Source organism: Dasypus novemcinctus, chromosome 8 (genome assembly GCF_030445035.2).
Source record: "Dasypus novemcinctus isolate mDasNov1 chromosome 8, mDasNov1.1.hap2, whole genome shotgun sequence".
Taxonomy (NCBI): domain Eukaryota; kingdom Metazoa; phylum Chordata; class Mammalia; order Cingulata; family Dasypodidae; genus Dasypus; species Dasypus novemcinctus.
In genome coordinates, this window is record NC_080680.1 from 37,486,634 (window position 1) to 37,502,582 (window position 15,949).

General features: G+C 35.5%; 1 protein-coding gene across 1 annotated transcript in view; it reads right to left on the minus strand.

The window, feature by feature from the left end:
- The window catches only part of C8H9orf85 (chromosome 8 C9orf85 homolog), a 47,041-nt gene that overhangs the window by 13,702 nt on the left and 17,390 nt on the right, over positions 1-15,949 (minus strand). Inside the window, 1 exon segment of the mRNA XM_004464946.5 lies at positions 680-786. Within this exon segment, the coding sequence (XP_004465003.2) occupies positions 680-786 (107 nt within the window).

A 15,949-nucleotide genomic window follows, 5' to 3' on the forward strand; every position in this document is an offset into this window, starting at 1 on the left:
CCAGGATCTTTTCAGTTAGACTCTAACCTCCAAAAGAATGACATTATAAACTATCAATCTAGTGATTAATTTAGAATATTCAACCTAAACCATTTCAGTTATTTTTGTGAGTCAGATTAAAAATTCAGACTTCTTTTAAGCAAGGGTTCTTAACAAGGAGTCCATGAGCTTGAATTGAAATTCAAAAAAACATTATCCCTGTGCGGACTTGCTGGTGCATATGTGATATATTTATTAAATAATATACAGTGTAATAATGTGGACTTAGTAAGGGGTCCGTGGTTTTCACCTGACTGGCAAAGGGGTCTGTGGAACAAAAAGATTAAGAACCCCTGTTTTAAGAACTGTAAAGATAATCTACAGCAAAGATTTTTACCTTAACGGTGGAGATGGAATTTTGTAAAACTAACTTTCTCCTCCTCCCCCAACCCACCTAATGACTAAAGTGCATTATTTATTTACAGAAGAATAGGGCAGGGAATGATGAATCCACTTTTTCAATCTGTCTTCCTTCACAAAGCATCAGCACACAAGACTGAAATTGTATTTGGGAGACTGGAATTTTTTTTCTCCATTTTCTTTAATTTTTCCTTGGGCTCACTGAAATTTAGGAAATGAAAAAAAGAATAAACTATGATGTATATCATTGGTAAGGTTATAGAGAAAATTGTCAACTCACCATTTTTTAGGTTTTGATAATGGTTTGTATTTGCTGTATTTTACACGCCATTCTAGAACTTCTTTACAGTGCTGACATACTCCATCATGAAGTTTTGCATTGATTTTCTTTAAAACAAATAGGAAAACAAATTGAGAATTTCACCCATGTGAGCTAGCATTGCAAACCCCACAAAAAAGGCAAGAGAAACGTGTTTTTTTAAACAATAAACTAAATTTAACCATTTAACTTGCATAACATTTGAAGATATCCTATGCATTTTTATGTAAATTACTCAATTTGGATCTTTACTAAGGCAATGGTTTTTAGTCAGGATGGAGCTCAGAATAAAATAGGGAACTTTTTAACCTCCAGACAGGATATTTTAGAACTATTGTTTCAACAACTTAAATATTACACCAGTGAGTTGGAATTAAACTGAAAAATCGGCTAGTTTTGAATTGTCAGTCTGTAGGGAAAGAAGTATTAGTGAGAATCAGCTGGAAGCAAGAAGGCAGTTAAGTACTCAATTTAATATTTTTGCTTTCCCAAAAGAATTCTCTTTTGGAGAAAGTACCCTTGGCTAGCCTGAATTCCTTAAAGCAGAAAATAAATATGTGCATGTGAGGGAAAAAACATTACTAAAATTTTCTTCTCAAAATATGTTGGAGAATAAAGAGAGTAAGAAAAATTTTAATGTACCATGGGTTCTCTATAATGGTTTTATATTTTATAGCATATTCATCTGATTCAGGCCATCTACTATATATTTTCACTAAGATCTCTGAGAATTCTTTGGCTGTAGAAACTTGATCTTTCTATTGCTGGAACAATGAGTAGACTATATTTTAGATTTTGTTTCCTTTGTTTCCTTTTTTAATTTCTCAAGGGAAAAAGAAAAGCATCACAAAGTTGCAGATTTCTGGAAGGTTAGTGATGTTGAGTGAAAAGCCCAATGTTTAGAGATAATCTGAAAGAAAGCAAAACCTTTGACTAGTGCTTGATATTCTTTAAAGCTACAATTTGACCAAACATTTATTCAAAGACAAAACATTTCATGGGTGCTTGCAAAAACCATACGGCTGTAAACACTTTAACTCTGGTGAAAAAATATATTGTTACTTATAAATTGTGAATACAGAAAAATCAAGAAGTTATTGCTATAAGGGTATTCCTTTCTTCCTGGCATAGAGGGAGGAGAGTCCCAGGAAAAGGAATTTCAGTATGCCACTGAATTCCCTTCTTACTGTGGTTTGCTAACTGATGTCAGAAAGAAGGAAGTCTATACCCATTCACCAAACTCCTCAACCTTGGTACTTCGCTATTACGTTCAGGGCTTGCTGAGAAATACCCAGAGCCAAAGTTCACATTTCATCATTTGCTCTCACTGCCTCTATAGCCTAGAATATCTTACTAAAAGCATTACTTGTTATACCCCCAAAACTGCAGCAATAATAGTATTGCGATGTTTTTGAACTATAATCACAATATGAATGTGATAAACTTTCTAAATGGAATATTCTTAGAATGCACAAAATTTCATTGTCTGCAATGTTATTACATATAACACACTGCTTGTTAACGAGGATGCATTATTTGCTTTCTTGTTTGTTTCTGTGTCTAATTTTTAATCAGTTCATCTTGATTTACAAAGCTATTCATAGTTTGGAAACTGGTTTCTTTAGGGTGGATCGACAGCAGAACAAAAAAGGGCTTTGTGGGAACTTGTCCTGTGAGTGATGTGTGAGCAGTATAAATGGAGATATTGTACAGCATTCACATGACTAACAAGCACTACTACAAAATTAACCTTGATTTTCATGTGTTAAGAAATGAATAAGGGTAGGAATGGTAATGAATAGTACTTTCTCTTAAAAAACAGTTCCAGAAAGAAAGAACAAAAACTATGCTCTTTGCTTTACCATGTTTTGGCAACCTAGAAGAGGACATGAATTCCAGAGATGTGGGCAGTGAAAGTTAAATCCTAGTTCTAGGAATCGTTCTGCCTGGGGCAAAGGAGATGGTAATCTTACTTTATTCACACCTATGTTTAATACTAACCCTGTTTGGGCAATTAATTTTAGCATATTCCCCATGGTAAAAGATCTTAGGTTATTAAGGTTAAGATTTAGGTATGTCCAAATATAAATCAAAATTTAGTTTTATAAATCAACAAGGCACTTTACAGATTTTTAAAGGGAAAAAAAAAATTTCACTGGAAAATGCCACTGAACCTAAGTATCTTAGCTAAAAAAGAAAATCTTTTTTATCAAGTAATCTTTTTTTTATAAGTTAGAATAAACTTAAGGTATATCAAGATACTCCCACTTAATATATACATAACATCTTTAAAATGTTCTTAGCCACCATTATTCATATAACATATATTTTAGAATAAGTGTGCTTTAATCCTGGTTTTAAGTACTTTGCTGTAAGACAACACATCTTTGGTAATATAAAATGGCAACCCCAAATAGAAACCGGGTGACGACTTCATCTCCCAAGAAGGTAAATGGTAAATATACATCTGTATCAACATGCTAATGCTGAAAAATATTTTGTAAAATTTGAAGTATCATTTAACAGAAGAAAGATAATAGAGGGAAAAAAGAATTTGAATAACATTTAATAGCAACTAGTGCAATTTTTATTAGAATTTTTTGTACTTCATAATTCTTTCAGAAATACTAAAGGTAAAACAACGGCACATTTTATTTCCCTTCATCAATTCAGCTGAAAAAAGCAGAATTAAAAATGAAAATTTCGAAGAAAAATTCCAACTGCTGCTGAACGTCCATTTCTATGGGCAGGCCCTGCTTGTTTCCCTACACCCCTCCCTCCAAATTAGGTATTTGATTTTAATATAGCAACAGCGTTACCCCAGAAAATGGGATTCATTCTTATTTATATTTAAAAGTGTGTATTTATACATATATAGATTTTTTTTTCCCAGGAGGTACCAGGGAATGAACCCAGGACCTCGTACTTGTTTTTAGAAGGTACCAAAAATCAAACCCAGGACCTGGAACACAGGAAGCAGGTGCTCAACCACTTGAGCCACATCCACTCCTTATATATTTTTTAATTTTTTAGAAACACATCCTTACTCTAATTTTGGCTAAGGGATAAAGGGATAAAGGATTTGGAGAAAGTACTGATAAAACTAATCATCCTCATAATGATATGAAAACCTGTCTTTTAGGTTGTGACTTTTAAACACAAGCTTCATTATTTTAAATGTTTTTAATATGGCTAGAACTTTGTTGTATATAAAGTATCTTACAAAATAAAAACAGCCAAAAATAGATGTGGGAATCAGAGTGAGGAAAAAATAAGATTAACCAGGGAGAATTATGAGGCAACAGTCAAGAGAGTAGTTGGGAAGCGTGCTTGCTACAGATAGGTCCCAAGTAAAATCTGTGCTTTATAGCAGTCAGTAAAACACGATCTCCCTTTCCCTACTTGATTCAATATTTGTAACGTGCCAAAATTCCAGTTGCTCAGAAACACCATGACTATTCTTGTTATTGAAACCCCGAAGTTTGTCAAAGAGGACACCAAGTAATAAAGTAGGTAAGGATGTTTTGAGCTTCAAGATCAGGGTCTCCCTGTTTGACAGTATGTGCCCTGCACTCAGTTGTACACCTGGCAAGTAGATACTTCAGCACTTGGATGTGTCAGCTGTAGACATGCTTTTTTGTTGAAATCATCAAGCTGATTCTAAAATTTATAATGGAAAAGCAAAGAAACAAACAAGAATAGCCAAAACAATTTTGGTTAAATAATACACACAAGGCAACGCATAGAGATGTCTTCTACCCTAGTTCTCCATGAAGGCCAGTGCTACATAATTCCAAAACAGCACAGTGAAAAAATTATTCTCAGGGGTACAGTGTAGGTACAGATCCCCTATAGTCACAGGATCTGCATGAAGGCACTGCATATTATAAGGTCATCTTCAATAAACGCTCTTTGAACTAGCTCTAAAACATTCTCCTCTATTATGAAAAATTTCAAACACGCAGAAAAAAGTTAAAACAATAATATGAATGCACAGCCATATATATTTATACTACCTGGAGACAATCATTAACATTTTACCTATTTGTTTTACATGTGTGTACACACACTTAAAATAAGTTGTGTACATTTATCTCTTAATATTCATTATATAGCCTAGAAATAAAAGCATTCTCCTACTTCCCCATAATATCATTATTACAACTAAAAAATGTAATTAACCTATGTGTCTATTATTTTACCAATACAACCCTGTCTTGATATTTGTGGTTTTATGGCAAGTCTTGAAATCAATACTGACAGCCCTCTAGTTGTGTCCCTTTTTCAAAATTGTTCTGGCTATTATAGTTCCTTTGCTTTTCCATATAAATTTTAGAATCAGCTTATTGATTTCAACAGAAAAGCTTGTCCACAGCTGACAAATCCTAGTGCTGGGGTACCCACTTGCCAGGGATGCCTGTATAGGTTACCCGTGTACACTCAAGCCTGGAGGCCCTAATCCTGCTACTCAAAAAACTTCACTCCATGCCACAGGTTGTGAAATAGTGGTCCAATTTCCTAATGAAAAGCAAGTTCTATAAAAGCAGCAACTTTGCCTTTTTGTTCCTTGTACACAGTAATCAGAAAAACCTTTGCTGAATGAATAATTAAATTCAAACACTGATAGGATTGCCTTCCTACTCAAATTTATTTTACTTTGAAAACAAACTTATTTAGAAACAATTTTATTTACACATTGTAAATTAAGAGTTCCAAGTACTAAAATGAATAGTAAAATGGGAAAAACTGTATGACTTACAAATTAGACAACTTTCAAAACTCTTATTACAAAACTTAGAGAGCATTAACATTAGCACTTGTTAATAATATACAGTGTATTAGTTTTAACACATTGTTACTTCAGTTCAAATATAGATGACTGCCAGTATCTACCAAGCAGAAAAGTCCATTACTACAAATATAGTTCAGTCGCTACAGAATTCATATGCAAATGGTTAAAAGGACTTATAATAGGAGTAAAGATTTTATAACTCTTAGAACATTAGAATATTTTAAATCTTATAGTTAGCTCAAATTCATATATTTTAAAAGTTTAAAAAAATATGATGTTTAAATATATATTTATTATAGAAGTTGTGAACTTACAAAACAATCATGCACTATGTGCAGAATTCCCATTCATCACCCTTCCACCAGCACATTACATTGTTGTTCAACATTTGTTACAGATTGAGAGAACATCATCAGACTATTACCACTAACCATGGTCTACCGCGTACATTTGGCATATTTTTCCATATCCCCAGGTTTATTTTTTCCATACCCCCTATTATTAACACAGTACCTTCTTTGACAATGATGCAAGAATATTACAATATTGTTGTTAACTACAGTCCATAAATTACATTAATTTTATTTTCTATATATATCGCCATATTCTTAGCACCTAGTAATAGCAATGTACATTTATTCTACTTCATAGAAGAACATTCTTATATTTGTACTACTAGCACATTCCTCATCCACTTCCGGGTTCACTGTTATTCAGTCCCTGGATTATTTATTAGCTTTCTTTCAAATGGCACTTACATCTCTAGACTACCCCTTTCAGCCACAGCCCCATTTATAAGCCAGCTGTGTTAGTTATACTGAGTATAATATGCTACCATCAACTCTATCTATTTCCACACTTTTATAGTCACACTAATTAAAAATTCTACATTAAGCATCAGTACCCCTTCTCAGCCCTCATCCTTCTCCTAGTAACCTACACTCTAGGTTTTAACTTTAAAAGTACAATGTTGGGAAGCGGACTTGGCCCAATGGATAGGGAGTCTGCCTACCACATAGGAGGTCCGCAGTTCAAACCCCGGGCCTCCTTGACCCGTGTGGAGCTGGCCCATGCACAGCACTGATGCACACAAGGAGTGCCATGCCACACAGGGGTGTCCCCCGCGTAGGGGAGCCCCATGCACAAGGAGTGCGCCCTGTAAGAGCCGCCCAGTGCGAAAGAAAGTGCAGCCTGCCCAAGAATGGCACTGCACACACGGAGAGCTGACACAACAAGATGACGCAACAAAAAGAAACACATATTCCCAGTGCTGCTGATAAGGACAGAAGCAGTCACAGAAGAGCACACAGTGAATGGACACAAGAGAGCAGACAATTGGCAGGGGGCAGGGGGCAGGAAGGGGAGAGAAATAAAAAATAAATCTTAAAAAAAAAAAAAGTACAATGTTTTTGCACAAACCCAGAAAAAAAAATTATCCAAACAAGGTGAAGTTCACGTTCTCATACCTGTAGTTTGTCTTTGATTTGATCATATTTACAGAATACTCTTAGAAGTGAACTTGCATAGTACATGAAAATGAATAGGGGTAAGGGGATGCAGTTCAAGCAACTGAGTTCCCACCTACCATATGGTAGGTCCCTGGTTCAGTTCCTGATGCTTCCTAAAGAAGACAGCGAGCTGGCACGACGGGCAGGCATGGCAAGCTGATACAGCAAGATGACACAATAAGAGTCACAAGAAAAAAAAACATGAGAGACACAACAAAGCAGGGAGCAAAGGTTCCCAGTGCCTCCTAAATTAGATAAACAAGACAGCAAGCTGGCATGACGGGCAGGCGTGGCAAGCTGACAAAACAAGATGACTCAACGAGAGACACAAGAAGAAAGACACTATGAGAAACAATGAAGCAGGGAACAGAGGTGGCTCAAATGATTAGGCGACTCCCTCCAACATCGAAGGTCCCAGCTTCAGTTCCTGGTGCCTCTTTAAGAAACAAGGAAGACAAATAGACACAACAGGTGCAAACGATGAGGAGAGGGGAGAAATAAATAAATAAAATAAATCTTTTAAAAAATTCTGAATAGGGCGAGGGGAGAGGACAGTGTTAAAACTTTATGCAGAAATCTCCTTTGTAGCCTAGTTGTCTGTAAACTTTGTTCATCTTTCTATTGTTGGTTTTGCAGCTTGTTCTTTCCTTTAAAACATTTGTTACTGTGTATTAACAGTGGTACACTATATTGTATGATTTTCCTATGACAAACATTTATTAGTTTTATAGATGAAAAATAACTTCATCACTCAATTTGTATAGATTTAAAACAATAACAGCGTTTACATATAGAAGTTCACATTGTAAAAATCTTACAAAAACCTAGATAAGTAAAAAAAAGACAAGTTCCATCACCCAAAGATTCTGAACTTTCCAGAATTTCATGCATGAATATTTACAAAATTTTGCATTTTTTGGTAAATGTTATTTTATAACTTGTTTATAATTTTTAAAGTATTGATATACTTCAAAAGCATCATTTTATGGGTTGCACCATAGTCTCCTCCAATAATACTATTAATTTCTTAACCTATCCCCTATTATTTGACAGTTTGGTTGTTTCCAATTTCTGACAGAACATGTATTCTTAAAATCTACTAGGTTATAAAATATCAGGAAGCAGCTGATGAACTTGCATAATCTCATCATGAAATATTTATGCACAGCAAGTTTGGTTTCATATAAACAAAACAGTAAGAAAATAGGCATTTTATAGAACGCAAAACCTCATAAAAAAGAATAATTGTCCCTTTCTTGAATCAAGCAAGACTTCTCTATCAAGTTTCACTGTTTTCTTATAAGAATATATCTATGCATAAGAACAAAAAAATCATGTTACTTTAATAATCTACCAATATAAAAATCATAACAAAATAATTACTATTTTATTTTGTAAAAGTGAAACATTTCTTGTTGCTATTATAATAAAGTAAATGAGAAGTCCCACATCTGTGTAAACTGCTAGACTCAACCGATGGGAATTCAAGGAAAAAAAAAAATGAATGAGTGTACCTAATTATATTGAGGCTGAATCAAATTTTTCTTAAAATTTTTATAAAAATTTTTATTTTTTTTAACACTAGCAGTTTAAGATTTTTGAAAGACTGGAAAATATCACCATTCCCTTTTTTGAAAGGGAATTTAATAAAAATTCTTGTTATGGTCACCTTATTATCATATTAACTACAGACAGAACACTACTACTATATAATCCAGGATTTCAGTATTAAATTCTACTCACTTAAAACTTTCAAATCTGTGACCTCTTTATAAGTGATAAAAAGCAGTAGTTTTAATGTCTATTACTCTCAGAAATACCTTATTTGGGTAAGTTACTGAGTCTTACTATTTTTATGTGTTTTATTATTTAAAAAACGAGCTCATCATATAAATAGCCCAGAAATACTTTTGAAATGAGTTCTAGCAGTAAAATTGGCTTTACTGTCATCTTTAAGGAAACCTGAAATCAAAATAACCATTAGCTATCAACATTTATAAGAATTCTTCACAAATAATTCAGTCTAATTTTCTTTCAAGCCAAATAATACTCTAAAGTTTAAGACTTTATTTATTAGTAACTAAATATATAAATATATATATATTTTAGGAGGTACCAGGGATTGAACCCAGGACCTCATACATGTGGGGAGCAGGCACTCAACCACTGCGCTACATCCACACCCCAAGGGAAGCCGAGTTTTTTGTTTTATTTTTAGGAGGTATCAGGGATCAAACCCGGGACTTCATACATGGGAAGCAGGCACTCAACCACTTGAACTACATCCCCTCCCCAGTACATAAATAATATATGCTTTACCCAATTTTGATATTTTTAGTAATAAAATTTTAATCAAAATATATCTGAGACATAAAGTGCGGTATAGCTCTACTGTAGGCTAAGGTGATTTTTTTTCTGTAGTCTAGTTCTTCATCTTCCTCCTATTCAACCTAAATTCATCACAAGTTCTTAAAACACCAATAACAAACTGAAGAAAGGGAAAATATATCCTAGAAATACTCAAAATGCATCTCTTGTTCAACATACAATTTAGGCTTTTTCTAGACAAGAAATAATATTTGATTCCCTCCTCCCACTTTCATTGTTACTGCTGGAATCTTTAACAAATGACATCTTCAAAAATAAACAATTGTATTTTCATCCAAAGACTGAATATAAAATGCGTTCTTATCATCCCAAACAGAGGACCATTCTCTCAATAAGTGGGGAGAACTATTGTTAGTTGCAATTATACAGAAAGGGTCTATGTAAAACCACCTACTGATTTATTTTAGAAGCCAAGCAAACTACCCGGATTTTCACTGACAAACTTAAAGCAAACTTAATGCAAACAGACATGCTTAATAGAGCCACACCTGACTACAGGCAGAAACACGCAGTGGCAGTACCTTCTGGCAGAAGGGGAAACCTATTAAGGAAACAATTTTATTTTCTAAAGTGTGTTTTATTCATTTATTTTTAAGGAAAAATTAAAATAAGTTGATACAGTGTATCTTAATTTCTGAAGCATTCTAACAACTAAAAACTGCAATGATAAAAGAATCACATCTTCAAAAGATCTACTCAGTTTAAACAAGGAGTACTCCAGTATGAATATTTTATAATTCCCTCAATTCTGTTCCAAGAGGGCGTGTTATGAAAGTTAAAATATTTTTAAGGAAGAACTAACGATGCAATACTAAAATTCTAACCAAAGCATAGAACATCTCCCGATGACATGGGAAATTCTGCCTTACAACAATTAAAATATGGGAACTTAGCATTTAAAAATCATATGCCTTCAATTATTGCTGGGTCAATAAACCAAGAACAACTTCGCTAAATAGAAAGAATTATACTCTCAGAGAAGTTCTATGGGAAGTAACCTTTTTCCTCAAAATTTTGCTGTAAATGTTCAAAATGCCAGGGGCTTTAATCAGGAATAATTTTTTTCTTTCCTGAAAAAAGACTCACCTTACAAGCAGTTATACTGCCAACCCCACTTGCTCTTTCTCAAGATACTTTGCTAATACTTCTTCCTCTACCTACCCCTTAAAAATATCCATTTCTCCATTATTTAGTCATTAACTCACTATTTCTTTTTTAACCTAAATGTCTGTTCAGTTCTCCTTTCTTTTTACACTATTTACTCTTGATCGACTGAACCTATAACTAGAGTCTCAGAAGTGATCTCAATGAAGATTACACCCAAAACGATGTCTGCGGTCTCTAGAAGTCCTGATGTCTCAGACTGCACACAGGGTATCCACTGTTCCCCACATGGAAATCCTTGAGACACCTCAAATTCATTAACTAAATAGCAATTACTATTTTAGCAATAAAATCTGTTCTTCCTCTGTCCCAAACCTCACTTTTAAAAAGCATTCCAGTAGGCGCAGGTATAAAATCTCATGGTTACTTTTGACTTCTCCCCCTCTTTTAACCAGCATTCCAATACTGACAAAACCAATTCTTCTACAATGTCTCCCAACTTTGACTTCTATTTTATAACACACACATACACACACACACACATACAAACTTCCTTAGATTAAGACAGAGATGCTAGATTTTTCCTCTGTACTATGAAGTAGCCAAACCAGAAGATAGGTTAGAGGGTAAAGAAAATGGAGAGAGACGAAAACTGCCAATGGTTATCTTTGAAGACTTAAGGAAGGAAGAGACCTGTCTGGAAGATCCTCAGCAGCAACTGAATACATGTTTGGGGGAAGCAATGGGATCAACTAAAATACCAAAACCCTAAATATGGCTATGGCAGTGGGAATAGAAAGGTGGGCACAGATGTGAGAGGTAATAAAGAGGAAGAAATTACCTAGATATGGTAAATGATTAGGGGAAAAGATGACTTCTATAGAAAAGGAGCCAACACAAGACACTAGGGAAAAGTAACTTTTAATCCAGTTCTCAAACTCAAGTGTACAGATGACCCAACTGGATAGTAAGATAGAAATCAGATTTCCAGGCTACACTCCTCAAGATTTTGATTTTGCATTCAGGAGTTTCTACTCCACAAATCACACTTTGAGAACCTCTGGTTAAGGGATAGGGTAATACTCTGGAGCAAAGGATGATTAATCACAAGAGAGAGCTCGAACAGGGTGAGCTTCTATGATAACACCCCACTCCCACCTTCCCAAGATAGACCCAAACCCACAGACCAAGAGAGTATGGTCTTTGGAAAGTTAGCCATGTAGACTGGAATATCAGATCTAAGTATCAAATACAGGGAAGATAACTATCAGACTGGTCTTATGTGTGTGGGAGAACTATACAATCAGCATCACCTGCGATATTTAAAATGATGATTACAGGACTTGATTCCAAGGTCTACTGATTGAGAATTTACAGGGCCTGGGATTCTGCATTTTAAACATGCTTCCAGATGATTCTAAAATACGCCAAAGTTTAAGGACCATTTCTCTAGGCAGCTAACGCAAGCTGATGCTTCTAGAAAATAATATTTCTTCTAGGGAAGAATATGCTATCGGAAAGACTACTACTAATAAGGTAAAATACTTTTCCTTATAAAGAAAGTCATGTTTATTGTAGTTGAAATAACACTTAATAAGTGGCATTTATATAGTACCTGCAGTTTAAAAATCAATTTTCAGTTAATTATATAATTTCTTCACAACAACCTTGAGGGATAAACAGTATTATTCCTATTTTGCAGAAGAAACAAATCCAGACAGGTTTAACAGTTTACCCAATATTACACAACAAACATGTAATAGAACCAGTACTTAAGACCATGTCCTCTGACTCCAAATTCCATATTCCACTCCATTATACTACAATGCCTCTATTTTAAAAACCAAATCTCAGACTGATCCTACTTTTACTGTTGAGAGCATCACTTCTTTGGGAATATGCATTTTGAGTTCCAACTAAATTACTTAAAGAAACCTTTGAAACACATACAGTATTTATGGACTACAGTATTTAAAAGCTAGTATAACATATTAAGCATCTGAGTCTCCAGAAAAATCTCAGAACAGGGAGAGGCATGTTAGAGACACAAGTCAGGAATCCAGAAGAGCAATTATTTTTAAAGTTTTTCCAAAATTTTATATCAAAGACATCATCCAAAAATACAACTTGTCCTAGATTCTCAATCTGTGTCTATTAACAACAGAAACCCTTCTAAAGTCCCTTAATTGAGACATGGTTGACACTGATACAGCAATGTATAGAAACCATCTATTTTCTGGACTGACTTCATCAAGTTTAGGAACTATAGAATTTGTATCAGTAGTTTCTGGTCTTTATTCCTACTCCTGACATTTAAGCCAAATGTAAAAATGTTGAAGACCTGGGAAATTATTCCCTCTTCACTCTCCTCTATCCTTAGTTCTCTTAAACTTGCCGTCATTTTGATATTAAAAGTCAGACCGAATCTAAATTAACTAGGGAATCTAAAATTAGGAACATGCTAGAAAATCTGGGTAATTTCTATAGCAGTGATTATCAACCTGTTTCTGCCTCTACTGTTCAAATGCCCATATTACTCTCATCATCATAAACACAAAATGGTATATCTGAGTTAACAGTATTTTGTGGGAGGACAGGGAAGAGAGATCCTGGTATATTCCTTTCCCAACCAAGCAAGTCTATATCAAAATTAAGGACAAGTCAAGAGAAGGTGTACCTCAGTGGTTTGAGTGCCTGCATTCCATGTATGAGGTCCTGGGTGCAATCCCCCAGTACCTCCTAAAAAATAAATATACAAACAAATAAGGACAAGATACATGTACTTCTATCTTCTCAAGAGATCATCTATCAAACCGACCATTTAATTCCCTGCTTAGGATTTGCTTACAATTCCTGGTTAATGATCTTTTGCTAATTCAAGTCCTCTAATGATTCACTTGCATGTGACATGTCTGAACTCTGATCAGGAGTCTAGACAAAAGCATTATATAGGAAGAGCTATTTACATACATGGTTTACTATAAACAAGTCTTTCTGGTTTTATTATAAAAATCTTAACAAACCAATTTTTACACAAAAGATTGCTGCCACAAATACATAAAACCATATGCCTAATCCTTTATAAAAATTCTCCCTGCTATTCTTAGAACATTTCTGTGGCTAGGAACAGGCATAATTATCCTTATTTTGCAGATGAGAAACCTGAGGCTCAAAGAATTAAGAGATTTGCTTGAGGCCAAACAATTAATCAGGAACAACCAAGTCAGAACCCATAAAAGGATGCCTTTTAGTTCAGAGCATTCTATTAAGTTACAAATGGAAAGTATTCTCCTCTAGCTTTAAAAAAACAAACAAAAAAAACATACAGCTGACAGGGAGCTGTACAGAACATATGTCCAGGGTGCATGGTAATGTTTGGATATACTCATAGTGGCAACAATTAAAAACCACAGCTGGGGGGACACTGGGTTCCTGGCCAGTGGTGCTCTGTCGTGGTCCCTAGGGGAGCAGCGACAGTCTCCCAGGTACAGCGGCGGGGACCGGGAGGGAGTGAGGGTTCAACAGTGAGCCCCTGATGCTAATGACTATGCTTGTGAGCTGATAAACCTAAAATAAGAACAAGGCCTAGAGCAACATTGTGCCTGGGAATTTCCTCCTGTCAGCCTTCATGTTACTCAAATGTGGCCAGTCTTGAAGCCAAACTCAGCATGTAAATGCAATGCCTTCCCTCCAGCGTGGGACATGACACCCGGGGATGAGCCTCCCTGGCAACGAGGGTCCACTATCAACTACCAACTGATGATGCAACTGGAAAAGGACCTTATACGGAAGGTTCAACGCGGATCAGCAGAATATCCATGTCTACATAAAATAACATGACTTTAAAATGCTGTTTGACCTAAAGTAAGGGGGAAATGGAAAGGAGAAATGAGTTTATATGGCTACGAGTTTCTAAAAAAGAGTCTGGAGGCTGGCAGAAGGATTGCCCTCATGCACAACTGAGCAGAGTCAGAGAGACAGATAAAGCAGATACAACCCCCAGATATTGGTTCCTTTGAAGGCTAAAGAGACCCATGGGAGTTATGGTCATGGCCGATGGGGTTAACTACCAGGTCAGATGGCCCCTCTTTGGAAATGGTGTTTATGTGTGATGAATCTGGACTCAGATGGGATCTCTCTTCATAAGACTTTCATGCTAATGTGCTGGAGGTGCAGTTCATGTTGGGGTTTAAGATATATTTAGGGGATTTGAATCTCTGGACTGACAATGTGATAGCCAGGTCCTGAGCCTCAACAGACTCCAGCACCTACAATCTGATTTATTGGACTTACCACACTCAGCTAAGATGGAGTTGAAGAAGGACAACCACCACACCATGGAGCCTAGAATGATTACAACTGAAAATGGGAGGATTGCATCCAGCATCCATGTGGAATCTGAGCCTCCTCTTGACATAGAGGTGCAATGGACACAACCAAGCCAATGCCCACATAGAAGAGATGGCATTGGATTGGGAAAAGTGGACATGGTGGACGATGGGTATGGGGAAAGGCAGGAAGAGATGAGAGGTGGAGGCGTCTTTGGGACATGGAGCTGCCCTGGATGGTGCTTCAGAGGTAATCACCGGACATTGTAAATCCTCACAGGGCCCACTGGATGGAATGGAGGAGAGTATGGGCCATGATGTGGACCATTGTCTATGAGGTGCAGAGGTGCCCAAAGATGTACTTACCAAATCCAATGGATGTGTCATGATGATGGGAACGAGTGTTGTTGGGGGGGGGGGAAAGGGGGGGTTGGGGGGGTGGGGTTGAATGGGACCTCACATATATATTTTTAATGTAATATTATTACAAAGTCAATAAAAAAAAATAATAAAATAAAAAAAAGAAAAAAAAAAACATACAATTTTGCAGAGTACACATTTCAATTTATATTATGTTTTTGACTTAAATTCTAACACTGTGTATTATTTTGCAAAGAGGGCCAAACTTATTAGCTTGTTCCTAAGATACTGTCCGGTATTATACATTATATGTTTTTTAAAAAAGGCACAAAAATTTTCTAAAGTTAGAAAATTCATTTAGAGAAGAAGATATTGTCTACGTGAAGCAATGTTATAAAAGAAATAGGCTTACTTTTCTATCATATTCTTCACAGACGTTCAAGACTCTGAGGGATAAAAAGTTAAAGGTAACTAAATGGAGCAATATGGGCCAACCTATGTACAATTCAAATGGAATGCAAAAAGCCCTATTCAAGCAATAATTGTGTAGTGTCATCAGGCAACACACGTTTTTATAAGCACTCATTAAAAGTTAGTCACATTTGAGATCTTGTCCAACCAGTATGATATGTTCCAAGTTTGAGATCACTTTAGAATTTGATCTAAGTAGACCAACTACTAACCCACCACTGTTTAACATGTATTAAACAAAAAAGAATATTCATTTCCTCCTAATAGTATATGTTAGTAG